A 24,866-nucleotide genomic window follows, 5' to 3' on the forward strand; every position below is an offset into this window, starting at 1 on the left:
GCTTCATGGCCGGTAGGTGTGCGTAACATGGAACTCCTGAGCTCTCCCCCTGAAGTCAGCCCTTGAACTCAGCTGTCTTCTCCATCCCTCTGTCCTCTACACTGACCTCTGCTTCACCGCAGCCATTGGGCCTCCATGCTAAGCACATGGGGGACACACAAAGATACCAGGCAGTCTTTCCCAGGCCCCTGGAGATATCCAGCAAGTCACACACATAGACACACGTGCGTGTACACACACACAACCTTTTTCTCACCATGCCACCATTCCACCCTTTACCCCTACCCCCATTCTCGGCAGCTACCAAGTATAAACAAAAAAGCTATAGTCCTTTACCCACAGCCTCCTCTGGAGTCCAGTACCCTGAGGAGTCACACACACGCCGGGAAGAAGCTGTGTGCACATACTGATGGAATGTCCCATCTTCAGTGCAGGCACCACACACACTGCCTGGGACCCTGCAAAGAAAAGAGGGAAGGGAGGTGAGGGGAAGTGGTAGGATGAACTGGGATCACAAAATTCAGAAGGCCTCTGGGGTGGGGAGTGGTGATGGGCATTGAGGCCCTAGGGGGTACCTGGGAACACAACGATTTCTCAGCTCATTTCCTTCTTATGTGAACCTCATCTTTTAAAAATTCACAGTGACATGAAAATCTCAGGGTTATGAAGCAGAAGAATTTAACTAAGTCATAAAGGAAGCCTGTGGAGATGAAAGTGGTCAGCTTCCATCCTAGGAACATTCAACACAAAATAATTATAATCTGAATCTTTCAACACAAAAATCCTTACTAGGCTGACTTTCTGTAAGTCAACCAAAGGCCCCTTACGTTCCCCCAACTAAAACAGACAGCAATTTTCAGAGTAAACTTATTAGCTATATGTGGTCTTGTGTTTTAAACTCCCTACTTTAAATCACATACATAAAATAAAAGTCATGTGAAATGTGATGCTCCTTGGCTATGCATCACCTATGGGGAGCACGTCCAAATCTCTTACCATGATCCAAAGTTCTTCACTAGCTAACTCCAGCCTTACTCACTTGAGCTCTTCTATGAACGTATGTTCCCAGCACAATGAACAAATCACCTTTCCTCAAATACAACATTCATGTGAAATACGCTCTTTTCTCTCCTGAAAAATAGACTTTTCAAGGTTCTCTGCTTAGCGAACTCCTCCTCATCCTTCAAAACCCATTCAAATGTAACCTTGGCAGTGGCACTTAGTTTTACTCCTCAGCATGGTGGGCACACTCTCCTCTACATACCCACCACAGCTTCTGGCTCCTGTCTTGGGGCATTGCTCTATGGTGTTGAAAATCCCACTCCCATTCTCTCCTTTGCCTGTGAACAAGTCCACACCAAGCTCTGTTTTTTCTGCCCCCAGCAGTTAGCACAGGGACTGACCTCAGCGGTCCTTCTGTGAGAGCTTGTTTTATGGGCATCCCTGAGACTACTAGTACAGTTTACAAAGAGCCCTTTAACCACTAAATAACAAAGGGAGATGAGGCTCCTCTCTGATACTTAGAATCTTTTCAGGAGCCCAACTGTGAATGATGTATCTGAAAATGAAGACAGCAAGTCAAGTTCCCTCATAGGTAGAGAGAGAAACTGAATAGCTTGTAATATACTAGAAAAATAACATAATTGGTAAATAGAGGTAATAATTACGTTACCAGCTCCCTTTTTTTCCCCAGCTCTCATTTCTAAGCACCTTATCTGCCTAGCATTGTGCCACTAGGTGCTTTTCATAAATGATCTCTAATCCCTACGAGAACTCAGTGTTTACAAATGAGGACACTCAGGCTCAGAGAGATTAAGTCAACTGCCTAAGGTCACAGAAAGTTCCTTCGTTCCTTTGAGCAAGTTCCCCCAAACCGTCAAGTGTCCAGCACTTTGGCAGTGAAAAGGTGCAGATACATCCAACCTCTGACTCTAATCAGCACCCACTTCTGATGCGGACACAACTCCAAACCACATTTCCTTGATGTACTTGGCCTCTCCGGGCTGCCGCTGAGTGCGTGGTTGGGCTCCTCTCTGACATAAGAATTCCAAATACCTACTGGGGAGGAGTAAACATAACTCCAAGTGTGACACAAATCGCTGGGTATGTGACGTGAGTCTCCCCGACACACGTGTTGGGAGGCCTCCGCGCAGTGGCCCACCTCACTGAGAGAAGGAAGCAAATTACAGCCTTTTCTGCCAACAGACTCGCAGCATGCCAGTACTGATGTCTGCTTTATCGTAACGTTTGTACCAGAGGGAGAATTGAGAGATTAAATTGTTTACATGTGTTATATAAACTGATACAAAACTCCAGTCTGCGCATGCCCCCAGAGGACTTACTGTTCAGCCAGTCCGACCAAAGCCGCACAGGGTCACCCTTTCAGGAAGAGGATTCTTAAACACATCACATTTGTTGACTCACAGATGGAGCCCATGAGAGCTTGGGTGCTGATGACAATCAGAACTGCTTTGTAGGGTCCTTAAGTTCTAAGTGATGTCATGCACTAAGCATACATTGAGGTATCTAGGACAGGTGCCAAGATCCAGAAGGCTGGGAACACCATTTTGAAAAAGGATTTGCTGTCTTCCTCCCATCCCTGTCTCTTCCTGTCTTCTCTGCCAGGCTTCTAGGAAAGATGGAGAACATGGAAATGTGCTCCAGGGATATCCGGCTCCGTGGCCAGGGCCTGATACCCAGTGGGGAAGGGTGACACCTAGAAAAGGGGCTATCTGCATGCTACATGGGAAGCTTTAAGGTCAGAGAAACAATCTATATGGGTTTCCTGTTTCAGAAATCCCAGCGGATGCCCCACATTCACCTCTATTCAATTGTGGGGTCTTGGGCTAGCCGCCAAGTGCTTCTCCGTGCCTTGGTTTCCTAACTCACATGGTTTGTGCTCACCTCAAGGACCAGATCAGACACCTGCTGGTAAAACACACCGCACAACGCTTCACACAAAGATGGACCAGAGATGAGAGCCCCTGTCATTATTGCAAACACAGGGGCCGGTCTTGAGAGTTGAGAGCCTGCACAGGCCGCCAAGATGGAGTTCTGGCCCTGCTCGGGGAAACCACATTCCCCAACCTCCCACCAACGGTCCGATGTGTTGCTTTTCCTTCCTCTCTCCCTTTTTACAAAACTTTCCCTGGTATTCACACATACCAATATGCAAAGGATAAATAAAAGCTAATTTTAGATATAATGACTCTCTTTTAAAAACACGTATCAGGTGTCTGTGGTGGCAAGCCCAGAGACCAAGATGCAAAAGGCAGTCCTTCCCTAAGGAGTTGTGGTGGAGAGGGGCAAACAGGGAAATACCCAGATAATGACTCCACAAGGCAGCAGCCCCAAGTGGGACAGGCACCGGGCACAGCAGGAGGCGGAGAAGGCATCAGAAACACCACGCAAGCCGGTGAAGGCCCCACGCACACGTGTGGCAGACCCCCGACCCCCAGAACAGCCTGAAGGAAGGTACCTCACCTCCTTTCCACCAACACCACCATGCAAGGAGCAGGCCCCTGCTTGTCCACAATGGCTGACCTGGGCAGATAGCAAAGGCCACCTCTGCTTTGTCAGGTCGTCTTTATCACATTCGTCAACCACTTCATGGCTCCTGGAAGCCTGCCAGCTGTGACATTCCAGAGGAAACACGTGCCCGGCCCCTCGCCAAGGAGTGAGTACACAAGATGAGCCTCTAGCTTACCTGAGCGCCCCGTGAGCTCCACTAAGGAGACGGGGACAGAGCAGGATGGGGCCGGGAGGGGCAGCCCTGAGCAGTGGTGCATGTGTTGATTAATCGTTCCACACCGGGGCTCCCCCCACTCCACGTTCTTCCCCTCGTGCACAGGAAATGCCACAGAGAACACAGAGCGGCTGGCCTGGGGCAAGCGCCTCTCTCTCACCTGTCATACACAACCCCACTGACTGGAGGAAGCCAGTGGATGGTGAGGGAGGTGTGGGTCTGCCCGATGACCATGGGTGGGATGGGAATGGGGGTGGGCTTCCGACTTTGACTCCACTGCTGATACACAAGATCCAAATAGCAGTGCATCCGGGCCACCTGGTTCGGGGTGAAGCTGTTGGTGCAGTCATCATCTGTGGAGACAAAAAAAAAAAAGGAACAAGAGAGATAAAGGTCTTAACTTGGAAAGAGCACTAAGACAGGGGGGAGGTCTGCCTGGCTTGTGCCCTAAGTCACTAGCACCCAACACAATGCCTCACACTCACTGGGTTCCATTAAGACTTGCCAAATGACTAAATGTATTCTGTTCCGGAGAGTATCAAAGCTGCAAGTGGGAAAGAGAAGGCACAGAATAGCACTTGCTTATCCCTAAAGCAGGACCATTACCATGCTGTTGGACAGAGCCAAGGTAAGATTCATGCCCTGAGGCAGAAGATTGCTCCTAGCTGAAGGTTACTTATTCAGGAAACCACAAGATGGCAGTGTTTCAGCATATGGCCTTTTTATTCATGACCGTTTCTGGAGTTGCAGACACATGCTTTACATCCTGTGACTCTACCAAGGTTAGGGGGATTCAGTGGAGATGGTCGAGGAAATAGGGAACCAAAACATCGAGGATGCAGTAGGGATGGGAATGGAGGTCTCAAGCTTATTTCTGGAGCCAGCAACATCTCCCTATTAGACATAATTTTCATAAGGATGGAAAAGGAGTTATCTTAGTTTTAGGGTCACAGGGCTGGGAAAGGACTTATCTTAGTTTTAGGGCCTTTTTAAATGAGAGCACGCTAGTCAGATACTGCCCCCTGATTCTCAGATGTTTTCACAGCTCTGGCTTCTGCATCCCATTGTCTAGTCTCCCTGGCAAGGGCCACTGTGTGCTAGTTGCGGGAGGCAGGGATGCTGGCCCTCATGAATTCAATGCACCTGAATTATACACCAAAATGAGACATGAATGGAAATATATTGATAAGTCACGAGCAGGACCAGCTCACCACTCTTTTCTTCCCTTCAAAGGCATGACCAAGGTCTTGGGAATTTATCCTTATTTTTTTTTTTCTTTTTTTGGATAGTCCTAGAATTTATCACCAAACAAGCCCCTGGGCCTTACTGAAAAAATCATTTCCTTCCTTCTCCTTAGAATAAATCATCAAATCAAATCAGTCCTTACTCGTAGGGATAAATTTGAGTCCATTATCAAGAGACTATGATTAGTACTACTTTTTGCCAGAAATGAGGAAGGTGAAAGAGGACAGGAAGAGACATAATCCAGGATAACAAGACCAAAAAATAGGGTTGTTTCCAGGGCCAGGACAGTAGAACCATTTTTTAAATGAGACTATATATATATATATATATATTTTTTTTTTTTTGTAGACAAGCTGAGAATCAGCCCATGGGGCTAATGCTCAAGGAAGCAAATCTGATACCTTAAATAAAAATAATAAAATAAAGAGGGATCCTGATCTTGAGCTTAAAATTAACCAGGTCCATCTTCTTGACCACCAACTGCAAAAACAAATAGCACAGAGCCACCTTAACCCAGGAACTTCTTTCCCCATCACTATTTGAGTCTACTTCGGAATGAATGCCTAAGAACATGGCTAAGAACAAAAATAACCAAGTTCTAAGGAACAAAGGAATCTCAAGAGAGCTTTTGGTTTTGTCCCCTTTCTAAACTGTCCAAGATAAAAGTGCATTCTTCTTTCCATCTTTCGCAGAGGAGAATCCAGTCCACAAGACCTCTTAATATCTTTATATTTCTTTAAGTTCTTCAAAGTCATGAGAAAAAAGAATATGCTGTGATAAGTATCTCTGGCATAAATGACCAACCACTTCACAGTCCTCGCCACCTCCCACACCTCCACAGCCCACCCCAGCCACAAAGGGCTCCCATGTAATCATAATAGAAAATATTCCCATCAAGACTGGTGTGGTACCTGTATAGCTCATGTAGTTGCTGAATGGAGCCCCAGGGAAGTGGGTGAAGCCACAGGTGTCATTGACAGGCTCTGGGTCCTGGCACAGCTTACTCTTGGGAGTAGGGGCAGTGTCTGCACAGAGGTCTCCTGTATCCATGGACGGCACTGTCTCCCTACAGGGGTCATCACAGGATTCCCTCTCACTGACCCCTTTGAAGACATGGTAGAGTCCCAGGACATGCCCCACTTCATGGATCATAATGTTGGTATGGCCAGGCATGCCATAATAGGCTGGGTTGAGGACAACGCCACCTGCAATGGAAGGTTTGGAAAACATCTCTAAGCATGTAATGAATAGCAACCCCCGATCCTTAATTATGGCTTCTGGTAAACACCGTGTTCTATTTCAGCTTCTAAGGGAACACTTTAGAACTTCTAGTGGTGTTCAGTCCCTGCTCTTCCCTTTGGTCACAAACACCCTCTAAGCTAATCAATAAACATGTCTTTAACCCCTAGCATAGATGAGCACTGTACTGGAAGGCAGGATTAGCACTAAAGATGACATGACATGGTAGAGGGCCAGGATTCTCAGGGCTGACTACACATTAATATCACCTAGTGGAGTTAAAAAACACACATGTCTTAAAGACCTAAACATAAGACCTGAAACTATAAAAATCCTAGAGGAGAGCACAGACAGTAATATCTCTGACATTGGTTGTAGCAACATTTTTCTAGATATGTCTCCTGTGGCGAGGGAAAGAAAAGCATAAATAAACAATTGAGACTGTATCTATTAAAGCTTCTGCAGTGAAGGAAACAATCAATAAAACTAAAAGGCAACCAACTGAATAGGAAAATATTTACAAATGACACATCTGATAAAGGGCTAATATATCCAAAATATATGAAGAACTCATACAACTCAACACCCCCCAAAATAAATAATCCTATTTAAAAAATAGGCAGAATAAATGAACAGACATTTGTCAAAGAAGACATCCAGATGACCAACAGACACATGAAAAGATGTTCAACATCACTCATCATCAGGGGAACACTAGGAGGGGATATCATCTCATACCTGTCAGAATAGCTACAATCTAAAACACAGGAAACAAGTATTGAGGAAGGTGTGGAGAAATGGGAACCCTCTTGCACTGTTGGTGGGAATGTAAATCAGTGCAGCCATTCTGGAGAACAGTTACGGAGATTTCTCAAAAATTTAAAAAGAAAACTATTCTACTATCCAGTAATCGCCACTGGGTACTTACCCCTAACCTACAAAAATACTAATTCAAAGGGATACATACACCCTGATGTCTATAGCAGCATTATCTACCATAGCCAAATTATGGAAGCAGTCCAAGTGTCCATTGATAGATGAATGGATAAAGAAGAATGGAATATATATACACAATGGAAGAGTATGTGTGCGTGTATATATATATATATATACAGACATACACACACACATATGCATACACACATGTATACACAATGGAATATATATACACAATGGAAGAATGTGTGTGTGTGTGTATATATATACAGACATATACACACACATTCATACACACACATATACACAATGGAATATATATATACAATGGAAGAGTATGTGTGTGTATACACATGCACACACACACACACACACATACACACACACACAGGAACATTATTCAGCCATTAAAAAGAATGAAATCTTGCCATTTGCAACAACATGAATGGAGCTAGAGAATATCATGCTAAGCGAAATATGTCAGTCAGAGAAAGGCAAATACCATATGATTTCACTCATATGTGAAACTTAAGAAACAAAACAAATGAGCAAAGGACAAAAAAGAGAGAGATAAGCCAAGAAACAGACTCCTAACTACAGAAAACAAAATGATGGTTACCAGAGGAGAGGTGGGTGGGAGAGTGGCCAAAATAGGCGATGGCGATTAAAGAGTATGCTTGTTGTGATGAACACTAGGTGATGTATGGAATTGTTGAATCACTGTACTGTATACCTGACACTAATGTAACACTATATGTTAACTATACTGGGATTAAAGTAAAAGAAAAAATTAAAAATCCACTACACTGATAGAAATGTAAATTAGTAAAATTATGGAAAAGAGAAAGGATATTCCCCAATCTATGTTTAATTATAATTAATTCATTAAAAAAATAAACTTATATGTAGAAGCAAAAACAAACAAACAAAACCCCACAGATGTCCAAACGCTAGCCCAGATGAAATGAATCCAAATATTCAAAGATGAGGATACGTACCTCAGTATCTTTTTAAAAGATTTTATTTATTTATTCATTCATTCATTCATTCATTTGACAGAGAGAGGGGACACAAGCAGGGGGATTGGCAGACAGAGTGAGAAGCAGGCTTCCCACTGAGCAGAGAGCCTGATGTGGGGCTGTATCCCAGAACCCTGGGATCATGACCTGAGCCAAAGGCAGACACTTAACCAACTGAGCCACACAGGCATCCTGCCTCAGTATTTTTTTAAACGTCTCCAGTTGAGTTCCATTGTCTGGGTGAAAGCATATAGGGTTTAGAGCCAGGGAAGTCTGGGTCTGAACCCTGACTCTTCACATATCTGAGTTCTGAACACCTATTTGACCTTCTAGAACCTCAGTTTTATTGTCTATAAAGTGAAGATGATGACACCTACTTCTTGGTTTTTGTAGGTTTGGGTTTTCTAAAGCATTTGCCACACCATACGAGTTTAGTAATGACAGTTATGTGTGCTGCTTGTGATTTCATGATCCCTACTCACAAGAAGCCAACAACCATTGAGACAAAAGACAAGTCCAACCAAACAATCATGCAATCCAGAATGTCAGGACTGCAGAATGTCAGGACTGCAGAACTGCAGGAATATGACCCATCCTCACTTCCCCAAAATCTCCCCAAACACCAGGGGAGGTGTTTCAGAGAAAAGTTCATTGGATCCAATCTGGGCTTGGATTAAAGCAGTAGTATCATTGTAACTTTACAAAAGGAAAGGCTAAAGACTTCTAAGTGCCCCAATTTCTATGTATCTAGCTTCCCAATCCCCACTTTCCAATCCCCACTTCCTTCCTCTCCCCATGTTTGAAACCAATTGACCTTCTTTCTTTGTCTCCAAAAATTGGTAGGATCAGGCCTCATTCTCATCTTGAAGACCTGAAACAGGTCATGTCAAGAGCTCTAGAGCAACCCTCTCTGGTTGTATTTCCAGGCTGCACCTGCCCCTCTATCCCAGATCTGATCCCAATTCCCAAGACTTGCTTCATTCATCCTACCTGAGCCCTTTCTCTCTCTCAATATCCTAGTGAGTACAGCAGCCCCCCAAAAGAACAGCCCTGCCTCTCTTTCTCAGGATCATATTCCAGGGATTGTGTCTCATTCCTGAATTCTATGTGATGCCCTACAGACAACTACATACATGGCTTTATGGGTAGAGCAGAATCACAGGGTATCTGGTGCCACACCCACTGGTTTTTGCAATAAGTGACTCAGTCTGCCCATGTAGTTACTACCTCGCTGCAAAATGGCAGTTTCGAAATTCAAGTTTGAGCTTCTTCCCTTCTACTCAGACAAGTTGACATTAACCAAGCCATGCCAAGACCCATCCTGAAATAATACTGTCTACTCTCACATGTAAAACAGAGCCAGACCTTGTCTCCTTTGTGTATCTATCACTTCCAGTAAAAGTTCTTGTTCTCCAACATTAACCCTTTTTCCTTTTATAAAATTATCTTCTGTATATTTCTCTCATTTATGCATCATTATGTCAGCATAATGTTAATTTGAAAACAGATCTATTTCAGTAACAACCAGAATGCCCCATATCTGAATAAAGCCACCAAAATACAGCATTTCCACATTTCAAGATGCCAACCCCTTGATGTTTACATCAACTGCAGTACTATTCATCATCAAAGTTCATACGCCATTATGCTCTCTGCTCTCCTTCACTCACATCAGCAAAGGTACTCTAAGTGCACGGTGTTGTGTGTAAGCACCTTCACTACCTTACATCTTCCTCCACCAGACCCCTTCCCCCTACATGCACTTAACCTCTTTCCCTCTTCCTTTCCCTTCCCCAGATCTAAGCAAGGTTTAGATTTTTTTTTAAAAAATCAGACATAAATAGGACTTTGAAAGGCTACAATTCACCTATAAATGATCCACATGGAGTAGATAGTTCTTCCTAAATCATGCGGTATCCCATGGTTAAGCAGGGTTGAGAAAAAAGCAGCATGGCACACCCACCTCCTGCAGATTTACAGGTGCCTGAGAATTGTCCTGCTAAAGGCCCTGAGAAGCCCTGCAGCAATTCTGTATAACCCTTTACTTCCCAAACTCATTTGAACAGAATCTGTTTGGTGTAGAATACCTTTTGACATATAGAGCACAATTCATGGAACACTACCAAAGACAAAGAAAACTCCCAATCAATAGTTATTTTCTACCCATACGTATGGCCAGTCCACTCCAAGTCCTCTTGGGATATTCACCAGTGATAGGAGAAAGGGGTTATAGGGGCACCTGGGTAGCTGAGTTGGTTAAGCATCTGCATTTGGCTCTGGGTCATGATCTCAGGGTCCTAGGATCAAGGCCTGAGTCAGTTGGGCTCCCTGCTCAGTGAGGAGCCTGCTTCTCCTTCTTCTTCGGCTGCTCCCCCTGCTTGTATGCTCTCTCTTGCTCTCTCTCTCAAATAAATAAATAAAAAATTTTACTAAAATATTAATAAGAAGAAAGAAAGGTTATACCTGAACAGAAATAAGACTCCAAGAAGAAGGCATGGCAAAAATAGGAAAGAGGGATGACTGGGAGTGTGGTCTTGGGGACACTGGAGGAGGATATGTGGGTGGCCATTATAATAGTGGGTGTCTCATCAATCTCCAGAAGTTTTTGCCTCCACCCCAAAAGAGATATATACAAATCTAGAATATTTTCCTTTCAATAAACCAACTTATTTATAAGGAAAGGAAGAAACATAAAAATGCAAATCCTCAACGCACCCAGCAAATCTCCTCCACACAATGACAGGTGGCCAGTGTTTTCCTCCATAGCACTTGTAATGTACATTCTCCAAACAGGAGAATATAAATTTAGCCACACAACATTTAAATTTTAATTAAAAACATAAACCTTTTAACTCACTTGCTGTTACATTTTTTAATTCCAGAAATATGGGACTTTTGCCCCCAAATCACTGTATGGAACGCAGAATACTAAGCTTAGTTGCTATGTGTGTATTAGATAGAATATTGTATATTCTAATTTACAATTAAGTGCTCTGTACACCAATACATGTTGAGGGAAAAGCCCAAGGTCCTCTTACAGTAATTCTGCTCGCTAGAGCCCAAGTAATTACGAAATTGCATTAGACCGGAACTTAAGGAACCTGGAACATGGTCCTTATACTAACTAGCTGTATGACCTTGGCTCTGCTCTTTCCCTAGGTTACCTGCAAAATGAGGACATTAGCCAGGCTTGTCACTAAGAGTCCCTCTTTGTCTCACCCTGTGGTGCTAAGAGCTCACATCCAGAACCATGTGAGATAATCAGAATACCAGGTGAAGAAAAACTTGTATTATCATGGATCTTCACCTTGTAGCTTGTGTTCCAAGACTCCCACCTCTCAGGAGCCTCAGGGGAAGGGAAACACTGGCATAAGCAGCCACAGACATTCTACCCTCAGATCTGCTAGATTTTCAAGTGATCCCAATTCACTGCCTCCTGGTCCTCATGTCCTCCCCTTCATCTCCCTTGTGCATGGGGCCCCACACGGCTCTTCTAATCACCCTTCACTCCAACTAAAATAAACTTGTGAAATTATTAAGGGATTGGGTTTTAATCACACACATACACTCATGTGGGTAGGAGAGGGGAAGCATTAATTTCATGGTTTAGTTTACAAAAGTTCTTTCACGTTTTGATAAAAATCCCTCCCAACACACACACACACAGAGAGGCAGTCACACCAAAGCCTGGGTGAAGCGTAAAGACTTGTTGCCAAAAATCTAAAAAGAAGAATGTGAGAACTTCTTTTCATTAAGAAGAAACAAGACCTGAGAGATAATAAGTAAAAAACGGAGTCCCCAGACTAACAACCCCCTCTTGCCATCTCTGTTATATGTGTCTGACCAAGGAGGGTCTGAGGAGCTGTGGATTCCCACCTGCTGAGGGAAATGTGCAATTCTTTTCCAGGAGCAACTCAACAGGAATAGTAAGAAGATAGTACAAAATGTTACTTCCTGTTCCTATTCTATGTTAAAGTTTTTAAAAAGCAGCAACATCTTCTGACACTGATACCTATGCCCACAGGTTCCTCCAACTCCATCACTAGCGTGAGTCAGGCTCTGAGTGGTTCCAAGTGGGTCCGTAGAGCACTTCACAGAAGCCTCACACACAAGACCTTTGTACTGACCTGGGCTCCTCCTTTGGCTATGGACACTCACTGGAAATGTATGGATCCTTATCTTTGGGAATATTCCTTAAAAGCTCTCAAAGCTATTTCCCCATCTGTTTCATGGTAATATGAGAGTTCTTACCTCAAAGGGTTGTTAGGGAGATTGAAATAGTGATATAGACAAATAAGCATTTAGCTTATTTTCTGGAACAAAGTAATCCCAAATGTATATTCCATCATTTCTCAATATCACCATAATTAGATAATGTAGCCTGGCCACACAGGCTCATTTGCCCCCACCTCTTGTTGGCTTCCTCCTAACCATCTTCATTCATCAAGAAAATGGGAAGGCAAGGTCTGGCCACAAACAGGGCAGACTTTCCAGAGTAAAACCGAGCATCGCCAGGCAAGGGAGACAAACATCTCCACACAAGGAGCTCTGATTTGACCCTAGGTTGCTCGAACTTTGTTTCCATATTGTTCTGTTCCTGAGACCCATGGGCACCCAGTAGACAGACAAGATTTGGACAAAGTTACAAACAGACAAGTGTCCATTCAATCCGTAGACAAACCACTGATATTCAAAAATTATCTGTGATAGCTTAAAATTAATGATTGTGTATGGAAAGGAAATCTTGTAAGATTGGACAGTTAGTGTAATTCTTCATACACCTTGCAGGTAGGTCAGATGTAATGCCAATAATCTTGTCCTTCCTACCTCCTTAGTTATAGAGAATATAATGATCATTTCTTATACTCAAAACCACTATCCCTTTTTGTTTCTCCTCATCTTAGAGGACAAAACTAAGACACAAATAAGGGATAAAATGTGGTATTAAATGGGGGAATGGGATTCTCTTATCTTCAGTTGAATTGCTTTCTTTGTGCTCTCTGCTTTTACTTAAGACACTGAAACAGGAATTAAAAGAGACATGTCAGTGTGTTTTCAACAATATCTTCATTCCTCAGTCTTCACTCTAAGATACTATCAGACTCTATCTTCAGTCACCTCCCCAACACCTGTCCTACAAGGCTGCCTTGGAACTGATGACAAAACCCAGGAGTGCCTACTCAGGGGAAACTCTGAAGCAATTGTGTGAATGGAGGGCAACATTTTGGAAATCCTCACATTTTATCCCGGGGGCTCCCGGCCCTTTACCCCATTGCCAATTCAGGAAGCCAGACTCTTCTGTATTCATCCATTACCTCACTAGGAGGTGTAAGATTCAGTGAAAAGTAAAAAAAAAAAAAAAAAAAAAAAAGCCCTTTCCTGACTGTGAGACTTCCAATGTCTATGCCATTTGGGCCCTGATGGGATGCAGGGTATAGCTAGCAAGGTATGTGAGTGGAGGAGAGTGATCTCTGCCTCACATTACCCAAGCCACCATCACATCTTAGCCTGGAACAAATTCTTCTAAGCTGGAGGAAGAGAAAAGAGATAAAAGAGAGATAATGAGAATATACAGATGGTGATGGGTCCAGATAAAGTGCATTGTATTCTGTATTTCAATATCCCAGTAAAAGGACTCAAAACAGGTACATGTGATCTGACAGCAAGGGGACCTTGCCTTATTCCAGGAATGGATTCCTGAGTAAGAGCCCTAATTCTAGAGAAAAATGGCTAGGAGCAAAGACTGGCAGACAACCTGAGATCACCTGAAGGAATCATGATGGAAACCATGGCAATTTCATGTGACCAGCATCCCTGACAAAATGCATCCTTTCCCTATAACCTTGGCTTTCATAAGCCATCTCTAGAGTCAGCTACAGCCCCAGGCAAAAAGAAGTGAACTGACTAAGCGTAAGTATCTACCACCCAGCTAAGCAGGGGCTCAAAATAGAGATTACGTTCAATTATAGAATAAATAAATGTTACATTTCTTGCACACCTTAATGGATATACTGAGACTTGAAGTTACTTCATGCCACTGCCACTAACTTGTACATAGAATATAATATGAATGGGACTCCCTGGATGTAGCAACTGGTGGCCACATGTGGCACAGCTAGCTGTTGCTTAATGGAGTGACGGGGGAGCACAAATAGGTCTTAGAAGACCTTTCAGCCTTGAATATAAGGGACAAGCTAAAACAATTAGACAGGGTTGTTGTGTGGTCTAGGGGATGGTGTAGGGGAAAAAAAAGAGAGAAGTTGCTGATTAAAAGATGACATCTCAGTAGGAGAGAGCCAAAGTCCCAAGGTGATGCTGCTTTCCCAAGTTCCAAGGGGCTTTTCCCAGCTTTAATACAAGACCGCCAGAGTGGCATATAGTAAAGAGAATGATTCCCAAAGCTACTTCTATTTTAAAAAAACAAAACAAAACAAACAAACAAACAAAAAACCCCGCAGGCAGTTTGAGGAAAGGACATGGGTTGAAATGACTTTGAAATAGTTCTGTAAAATTTTTAGGGCCAAATGTTATTTGGCCATAAAACAAGGAGGTTGAGGTCTGCAGGTGCCTACATGATTACTTCCAGTTACTGGCTAAACTACACTTCCCCAAACACACCCTCCACAATGAAGGGACAAAGCCATCAAAGTACACATAGGGGTTCAAGGAAGAAGCACTCTGGGGCAGGGCAAGGGAGGAAAGTGCAGAGGTAGACTAAAAAGACAAAGGAGAGAAAGAAATGGAGAAGATTTAAAAAAAAAAAAAAAAGAAGAGATCACAGGAGCTAGAAAGAGCAGCAAGCTTTTAATAAAACCAGCCCAGAATCTATTCATCTCGAAATCTTGGATTGGCTCCTTAGTTTTACAGCCTGTGGTCTCATAGGAGGAAGTCCTTGTTCTGGACAACACTGAACCAAGACAAGAATGCCTACAGGGTGAAGAGTTTACAGTGTGATGTAATTTTCTGTCTTCTTCTATACTCTCTCAGCCACTCCTACTGCCAAGCACTCAGGGCTCTCCAGCCACCACCATACCATGGGAGAAAAGTAATCTGATTAATTAAAGCTGGAAGATGTTATCACTGAGGCATCTGAGACAGTATGTTAATCCTTTCTTGCTACACACACACACACACACACACACACACACACACACACACACACACCAGACTTTTAGGCACCACAGAGTACGAACGGGGAAGATATTTTTTAAATTTATTTATTAATTCATCATTTATTAAACATCTATTCTATATCAGGCTCTGTTCTGGGCTCCAAGGATTCAATGATTACCAGGACATGTTTTAAAAGAGGACACCTTTGGGGCAACTGGATGGCTTCATTGGCTAAGCATCGACTCGTTATTTTAGCTCAGGTCATGATCTCAGGGCCATGAGATTGAGCCACATGTTGGGCTCTGGGCTGAATGTGGAGCCTCCTTGGGACTCCCTCTCTCCCTCTCCCTGTGCCCCTTCTCCCCCTACCCCCCTGCTCACATGCTGTCTCTAAAAGAATAAAAATTTACAAACAAACAAACAAACAATAAATAATAAGAAGATCTTTCAAGTTGTCATATAAAAGGTGATTATTCACTCCCCCTATTTACAAATGCATGAACTTACCTTTGGAGCATCCCCAATTTCAGGGTATGAAATTCATATCATGGAGCAATTTTGTCTAAAGTTTTCAATATCCAGGAGTGTTCCCTGTGTTCAAAATCCCAGGACACCAGAATAACCCCATTTGCTGAATCTATAATAGCTACCCACTAGCTGTTCATCATGTAGCTTGTCTTGTGGATGCTTCTATAATTCCTCATATTTACATGTGCTCTCCAGCTTATATATCTTGTTCACTCCTTATTTCCTGGGAGAATCATCCTGCTTTGGCATTGAAAAGAGAAGAACGGTGGACTGGGGACAAAATCTGTGTCACTCTAGTCCAGCCATCTAATGACTGCTTGCACTAGAGTGCCCCTGGTTACCTCCAGCAGATCCTTCCACCTATCCCACTCTGGAGTCTGAACCTGCAGGCCACAGGAACAATCTCGCTGCAATGACCAAAGACTTCCCACGTGTCAAATCTGTGGCTATTACTCACCACTTGCTGCCTTACCCACCTTGTGCATGAATGTGTCACAATTGATACAACACCCCAATTGTCAACGTCCAATAGTTTGGTTGGGAGGAAGCTGAGGTTTTCCCTGGGGGACTCCTACCAAAGTTCTGGCTGGGAGAGAAATATCTCTGAGTGAATTTTGCTGCTTTTACCTGCCCCTGCTCCCTACAGTGCTATTACTTTGCTTTCCCCCAGATATCTGTCACAGCTGTATCACCCTGTGCTGCTAGCTCTCTTCTCCCATCCACTGAGTCCCAAAGGAGCCAGTATCTTTCCTGGGTTCTAAAAATCTCCAGGTTGAAGGTAAGGTGGTACACGGAGGGCACAACTGAGAAGATTAACCACAGACTCATGGTATTTGGAGCTTCTACTGCTTTTGCTGCTGCTACTCATGGAGCTATAATTATTGAGGCCCTCCTATGTGCTGGTTCTCTTCCTTGTGCTTATTATCCCCATTTTATATATGGGAGAATAAGGTTCAGAGAGGTGATTTGCTCAAGTTTCCATTTGTTCTTATCCAAGGGAAGCCCTAACCCACTCTATCACTCAAAGACATTTTTTCCTATAATGGTCACATTATCTGGACCGCTTGTTTAAACCCCCATTATGAGCCAGGTTAAAGTTCCCTCCCACACAGTTCTTGGGTCTCCTGGACATTGGGGCATGTTGCTAATGATCCAGTCGGGATCTCTGAGTGTTCTTTGGTGGTACAGATGTTCCCTAGAACAAGTAGAAAGCTGATTGGCCCAGAAAACTCTGAAGTTTCTAATTTTTGTGCCCAACCTTGACAGACTCTCCTCTCTAACCTAGCCAAAAGGACTTGTACTGACTTTATCTCTCTGCAGCAGCTGCATTTGTGGGCCACTGGGGACTTTCTCAAACTTCTCTCTCCTTAGGTTTCTGGTATACCCTTGAATCTTGCTCCTTCTCCTGCTTCTGTGAAAATCCCTGGATAGCCGGATAGATATAGAGACCCCAAACTCAACATATCTAAACCTACCCAACTCCCCATTTGCTCCTCCTTTTCCTGTACCTTCTACCTTGGCACCACCATCAATTCAGTCAATCAAACAGAACTCCATTTTTTCCCATATACTTATTTATGAGAACAAATTTCTCAGCACTCAGAGCTATGGAAGGAAAAAAGAAAAGCAATATAACTGGTGCTAAATCTTGTTTCAATGTAGCAATAATTACATTCATCCACCAAGACAAGAATTAATTTGGGGAAGAAAAGCCACACTTATTAAAATATGCATTCCTCATTTTGTTTACTAGTTATTAGTCAACATTTTAAAGAGGATATTGATCAATTTTGGACAAGCAAATGTTTGAAAAGATAACTCACAGAGAATAAATCTTTTAGCAATTTATAATTTATGAACAGTATCAATGTTAATATCCTGATGTTGATATCATACCATTTTTTGCTGATGTTGCCAATGGAAGACAACGGGTAAAGGATATGTAGGATCTTTATGTACTGTCTCTTAGAGCTACATGTGGATATACAATTATGTCAAAATAAAAAGTTTAAAAATGATCACAAAGGAGTTTTTTATTAATTTTATTTTTTATAAACATATAATATATTTTTATCCCCAGGGGTACAGGTCTGTGAATCACCAGGTTTACACACTTCACAGCACTCACCATAGCACATACCCTCCCCAGTGTCCATAATCCCACCCCCCTCCCAACCCCCTTCCCCCCATCAACCCTCAGTTTGTTTTGTGAGATTAAGAGTCACTTATGGTTTGTCTCCCTCCCAATTCCATCTTGTTTCATTTACTCTTCTCCCACCCCCTTAACCCCCCATATTGCATTTCCTCTCCCTCATATCAGGGAGATCATATGATAGTTGTCTTTCTCCAATTGACTTATTTCGCTAAGCATGATACCCTCTAGTTCCATCCACGTCGTCGCAAATGGCAAGATTTCATTTCTTTTGATGGCTGCATAGTATTCCATTGTGTATATATACCACATCTTCTTTATCCGTTCGTCTGTTGATGGACATCTAGGTTCTTTCCATAGTTTGGCTATTGTAGACATTGCTGCTATAAACATTCGGGTGCACATGCCCCTTCGGATCACCACGTTTGTATCTTTAGGGTAAATACCCAGCAGTGCAATTGCTGGGTCATAGGGTAGTTCTATTTTCAACATTTTGGGGAACCTCCATGCTGTTTTCCAGAGTGGTTGCACCAGCTTGCATTCCCACCAACAGTGTAGGAGGGTTCCCCTTTCTCCGCATCCTCGCCAGCATCTGTCATTTCCTGACTTGTTAATTTTAGCCATTCTGACTGGTGTGAGATGATATCTCATGGTGGTTTTGATTTGTATTTCCCTGATGCCGAGTGATAGGGAGCACTTTTTCATGTGTCTGTTGGCCATCTGGATGTCTTCTTTGCAGAAATGTCTGTTCATGTCCTCTGCCCATTTCTTGATTGGATTATTTGTTCTTTGGGTGTTGAGTTTGCTAAGTTCTTTATAGATTTTGGACACTAGCCCTTTATCTGATATGTCATTTGCAAATATCTTCTCCCATTCTGTCAGTTGTCTTTTGGTTTTGTTCACTGTTTCCTTTGCTGTGCAAAAGCTTTTGATCTTGACAAAATCCCAAAAGTTCATTTTTGCCCTTGCTTCCCTTGCCTTTGGTGATGTTCCTAGGAAGATATTGCTGCGGCTGAGGTCGAAGAGGTTGCTGCCTGTATTCTCCTCAAGGATTTTGATGGATTCCTTTCTCACATTGAGATCCTTCATCCATTTTGAGTCTATTTTCGTGTGTGGTGTAAGGAAATGATCCAATTTCATTTTTCTGCATGTGGCTGTCCAATTTTCCCAACACCATTTATTGAAGAGGCTGTCTTTTTTCCATTGGACATTCTTTCCTGCTTTGTCGAAGATGAGTTGACCATAGAGTTGAGGGTCCATTTCTGGGCTCTCTATTCTGTTCCATTGATCTATGTGTCTGTTTTTGTGCCAGTACCATGCTGTCTTGATGATGACAGCTTTGTAATAGAGCTTGAAGTCTGGAATTGTGATGCCACCGACTTTGGCTTTCTTTTTCAATATTCCTTTGGCTATTCGAGGTCTTTTCTGGTTCCATATACATTTTAGGATTATTTGTTCCATTTCTTTGAAAAAAATGGATGGTACTTTGATAGGAATTGCATTAAATGTGTAGATTGCTTTAGGTAGCATAGACATTTTCACAATATTTATTCTTCCAATCCAGGAGCATGGAACATTTTTCCATTTCTTTGTGTCTTTTTCAGCATCTAGGGAAAGTATCATATGGTTCTTGTTCTTTCTTTTATTAATGTGTTGTATCACATTGATTGATTTGTGGATGTTGAACCAACCTTGTAGCCCTGGAATAAATCCCACTTGATCATGGTGAATAATCCTTTTAATGTACTGTTGAATCCTATTGGCTAGTATTTTGGTGAGAATTTTTGCATCTGTGTTCATCAAGGATATTGGTCTGTAGTTCTCTTTTTTGATGGGATCCTTGTCTGGTTTTGGGATCAAGGTGATGCTGGCCTCAGAAAATGAGTGTGGAAGTTTTCCTTCCATTCTATTTTTTGGAACAGTTTCAGGAGAATAGGAATTAGTTCTTCTTTAAATGTTTGGTAGAATTCCCCCGGGAAGCCATCTGGCCCTGGGCTTTTGTTTGTTTGGAGATTTTTGATGACTGTTTCAATCTCCTTACTGGTTATGGGTCTGTTGAGGCTTTCTATTTCTTCCTGGTTCATTTGTGGTAGTTTATATGTCTCTAGGAATGCATCCATTTCTTCCAGATTGTCAAATTTGTTGGCGTAGAGTTGCTCATAGTATGTTCTTATAATTGTCTGTATTTCTTTGGTGTTCGTTGTGATCTCTCCTCTTTCATTCATGATTTTATTGATTTGGGTACTTTCTCTTTTCTTTTTGATAAGTCTGGCCAGGGGTTTATCGATCTCATTAATTCTTTTTTTTTTAAAGATTTTATTTATTTATTTGACAGAGAGAGATCACAAGCAGGCAGAGAGGCAGGTAGAGAGAGAGGAGGAAGCAGGCTCCCTGCTGAGCAGAGAGCCCGATGCGGGGCTCAATCCCAGGACCCTGAGATCATGACCTGAGCCGAAGGCAGCGGCTTAACCCACTGAGCCACCCAGGCGCCCCTCGATCTTATTAATTCTTTCAAAGAACCAGCTCCTAGTTTCGTTGATTTGTTCTATTGTTTTTTTTTGGTTTCTATTTCATTGATTTCTGCTCTGATCTTTATGATTTCTCTTCTCCTGCTGGGTTTAGGGTTTCTTTCTTGTTCTTTCTCCAGCTCCTTTAGGTGTAGGGTTAGGTTGTGTACCTGAGACCTTTCTTGTTTCTTGAGAAAGGCTTGTACCGCTATATATTTTCCTCTCAGGACTGCCTTTGTTGTGTCCCACAGATTTTGAACCGTTGTGTTTTCATTATCATTTGTTTCCATGAATTTTTTCAATTCTTCTTGAATTTCCTGGTTGACCCATTCATTCTTTAGAAGGATGCTGTTTAGCCTCCATGTATTTGGGTTCTTTCCAAATTTCCTCTTGTGATTGAGTTCTAGCTTCAGAGCATTGTGGTCTGAAAATAGGCAGGGAATGATTCCAATCTTTTGATACCGGTTGAGACGTGATTTAGGACCGAGAATGTGATCTATTCTGGAGAATGTTCCATGTGCACTAGAGAAGAATGTGTATTCTGTTGCTTTGGGATGAAATGTTCTGAATATATCTGTGATGTCCATCTGGTCCAGTGTGTCATTTAAGGCCTTGATTTCCTTGTTGATCTTTTGCTTGGATGATCTGTCCATTTCAGTGAGGGGAGTGTTCAAGTCCCCTACTATTATTGTATTCTTGTCAATGTGTTTCTTTGATTTTGTTTATTAATTGGTTTATATAGTTGGCTGCTCCCACGTTAGGGGCATAGATATTAAAATTGTTAGATCTTCTTGTTGGACAGTTCCTTTGAGTATGATATAGTGTCCTTCCTCATCTCTTATTATAGTCTTTGGCTTAAAATCTAATTGATCTGATATAAGGATTGCCACTCCTGCTTTCTTCTGATGTCCATTAGCATGGTAAATTCTTTTCCACCCCCTCACTTTAAACCTGGAGGTGTCTTCGGGTTTAAGATGAGTTTCTTGTAGGCAACATATAGATGGGTTTTGTTTTTTTATCCATTCTGATACCCTGTGTCTTTTGATTGGGGCATTTAGCCCATTCACATTCAGGGTAAGTATTGAGAGATATGAATTTAGTGCCATTGTATTGCCTGTAAGGTGACTGTTATTGTATATTGTCTCTGTTTCTTTCTGATCTACTACTTTGAGGGTCTCTCTTTGCTTAGAGAACCCCTTTCAATATTTCCTGTAGAGCTGGTTTGGTATTTGCAAGTTCTTTCAGTTTTTGTTTGTCCTGGAAGCTTTTAATCTCTCTTTCTATTTTCAATGATAGCCTAGCTGGATATAGTATTCTTGGCTGCATGTTTTTCTCGTTTATTACTCTGAATATATCATGCCAGCTCTTTCTGGCCTGCCAGGTCTCTGTGGATAAGTCTGCTGCCAATCTAATATTTTTACCATTGTACGTTACAGACTTCTTTTCCTGGGCTGCTTTTAGGATCTTCTCTTTGTCACTAAGACTTGTAAATTTTACTATTAGGTGACGGGGTGTGGACCTATTCTTATTGATCTTGAGGGGGCTTCTCTGAACCTCCTGGATTTTGATGCTTGTTCCCTTTGCCATAGTGGGGAAATTCTCTCCAATAATTCTCTCCAATATACCTTCTGCTCCCCTCTCTGTTTCCTCTTCTTCTGGAATCCCAATTATTCTAATGTTGTTTCGTCTTATGGTGTCACTTATCTCTCGAATTCTCCCCTCGTGGTCCAGTAGCTGTTTGTCCCTCTTTTGCTCAGCTTCTTTATTCTCTGTCATTTGGTCTTCTATATTGCTAATTCTTTCTTCTGCCTCATTTATCCTAGCAGTGAGAGCCTCCATTTTTGATTGCACCTCATTAATAGCTTTTTTTGATTTCAACTTGGTTAGATTTTAGTTCTTTTATTTCTCCAGAAAGGGCTTTTCTATCTCCCGAGAGGGTTGCTTTAATATCTTCCATGCCTTTTTCGAGCCCGGCTAGAACCTTGAGAATCGTCATTCTGAACTCTAGATCTGACATATTACCAATGTCTGTATTGATTAGGTCCCTAGCCTTTGGCACTGCCTCTTGTTCTTTTTTTTTTTGTGGTGAATTTTTCCGCCTTGTCATTTTGTCCAGATAAGAGTATATGAAGGAGCAAGTAAAATACTAAAAGGGTGGCAACAACTCCAGGAAAATATGCTTTAGCCAAATCAGAAGAGATCCCACATTGTGAGGGGGGAGAAAGGGGATAAAAAGAGGTTCAGAAAGAAAAAAAAGAAAAAAAAAGAAAAAAAAGAAACAATTAAAAAAAGAAAACCAATAAAGAAAAAATATAAAAAGGAAAAAAATATATATATATTAGATAAACTAGTTAAAAAACGTTAAAAAAGAAAGGGTAAAAGTTAAAAAAATTTAGCAGAAGAAGAAAAAAAATTGAAAAAGAAAAAAAAATTAAATTAACTGCAAGGCTAAAGAATCATGGGGAGAAAGCCATGAGTTCCGTGCTTTGCTTTCTCCTTCTCTGGAATTCCGATGCTCTCCTTGGTATTGAAACTGTACTCCTTGGTAGGTGAACTTGGTCCTGGCTGGGTTTCTAGTTGATCTTCTGAGGGAGGGGCCTGTTGTAGTGATTCTCAAGCGTCTTTGCCCCAGGCGGAGTTGCACCGCCCTTACCCGGGGCCGGGCTGAGTAATCCGCTCGGGTTTGCTTTCGGGAGCTTTTATTCCCTGAGCGCTTTCCGTAGAGTTCTGGAGGACGGGAATGAAGATGGCGGCCTCCCAGTCTCCAGCCCGGAGGAGCCGAGAGCCCGGGGCCCCACTCCTCAGTGCGCCCTCAGAGAACAGCACCCAATTACTCCCGTCACCCTGGCCTCTGGCCGCACTCCGAGCTGACCGAGCCTGCGACCGGTTCAAGGTAACCCCGAGCTTAGAGCTTACTCCTCGGCTCTGTAGCCGGCTTCCCTGTTCTAATAACTGTAAGCTCTGCCACACTCAGACACCCCTGATCCTTCTGTGACCCTGCGGGACCTGAGGCCACGCTGACCCTGCATGGGCTTCACCCCGGTTAAGCCTCTGGAGCGATGTCCCTCAGCGGAACAGACTTTTAAAAGTCCCGATTTTGTGCTCCGTTGTTCCGCCACTCGCCGGGAGCCGGGCCCTCCCCCCATGGTCTATCTTCCCGTCGCTTTGGATTCACTTCTCCGCCAGTCCTACCTTGCAGACAGTGGTTGATTTTCTGTTTCTAGAGTTGCTGTTCTTCTTCTCTTCGATCTCCCGTTGGATTTGTAGGTGTTTGCAATCTTTAGATAAGCTATCTAGCTGATCTCCCGCTACCTGAAGTAGTCTCAGCCTGCTACTTCTCCACCATCTTGACTCCTCCCCGACAAAGGAGTTGTTTTATTTAATATATGTTTTCAGCAAAGAAAAGGATGACTAAATTTATTTTAAAATATGCATATGTTACATTACTATAAAGTTCTACGGGAGAAATGGAATGGAAACACAAAGTCAAACAGTAAAAAGTGCAATGAATAATTTCCCAATGTTAAAAAAAAAAGTGCACGGCATGAATTTTTCAATAATGACGATTAACAAATCATTATGTTGCTGAAAATTCATTTAGGAGAGTATATTTAAAATTTATCTTTAATTGTAGATAATTTAAAATAATATGGCCGGAAATATATTCTCTGCCACAGTTTTCGATGTTGCTCTTTGAACATATGAAGAGGTTCAGAGTTTTTCAAGTGTTTTTAGGGTGTACAAGAGGGCAAAAATAAGTTTGGAAAACACTGCTCTGGCCATTCCAAGTACATTCTACTTCTAAGCATGCCCAGGTTTTATCAGCCTGAAACCTGGCATCTATCAGTTCTTTCCCTCTGGAATGCTGTTTAATGGTCTGACAAGCCAACTCCTGCTTATCTTTCAACTCTCCTCTCCAGCCTCTGACCCTCTGGGAATTCTTCCCTGATGCTTTGAACACAATTAGGCACTTTCTCTTCATGCTCCTACCTACCTCAAAGCAGTATCATCACACAGTGTGGAAATATATATCTACATGACTGCCTTGCAGTTATGTTGTACAAACCTTTAGGGTGATCTCATTTTATTATTGTATCTCCATTATTGCCACAAACAGATTCAACCACCATTCTCTGAATGAATGATTATGAGTATGGTCTTGATAGCTTAGGAAAAAGCTGGTTTACCACAAATTTAAGTCTTCTGCCTTTAAAGATGTATTTTCAGTTTAAGTGTTGTGGACTAAGGCTAAAGATGTTCAAACTACCAAACCTTAGAGCTCAAGGGGAGCTCATTCATTCATTTACTTATTTAAAAAATTCTACCCTGCATTACCATAGTATTAAAAGTACAAAGTCATGCTAAAAGTCAGAAATGGTGTG

The 24,866-nt window shown here is 42.4% G+C and overlaps 1 protein-coding gene across 1 annotated transcript in view; it reads right to left on the reverse strand.

Moving 5' to 3' along the window:
• Nucleotides 1-24,866, reverse strand: part of PAPPA2 (pappalysin 2) — a 302,814-nt gene that overhangs the window by 154,617 nt on the left and 123,331 nt on the right. The window contains exons 4-6 of the mRNA XM_047705709.1: nucleotides 5,902-6,195; nucleotides 3,906-4,098; nucleotides 337-458 (exon numbers count right to left, since the gene is read on the reverse strand). Coding sequence (XP_047561665.1) covers nucleotides 337-458; nucleotides 3,906-4,098; nucleotides 5,902-6,195 — 609 coding nt within the window. The remainder of the gene's footprint in view (nucleotides 1-336; nucleotides 459-3,905; nucleotides 4,099-5,901; nucleotides 6,196-24,866) is intronic.

The sequence above is a fragment of the Lutra lutra genome, chromosome 15 (genome assembly GCF_902655055.1).
Source record: "Lutra lutra chromosome 15, mLutLut1.2, whole genome shotgun sequence".
In the NCBI taxonomy this organism is placed as follows: Eukaryota; Metazoa; Chordata; class Mammalia; order Carnivora; family Mustelidae; genus Lutra; species Lutra lutra.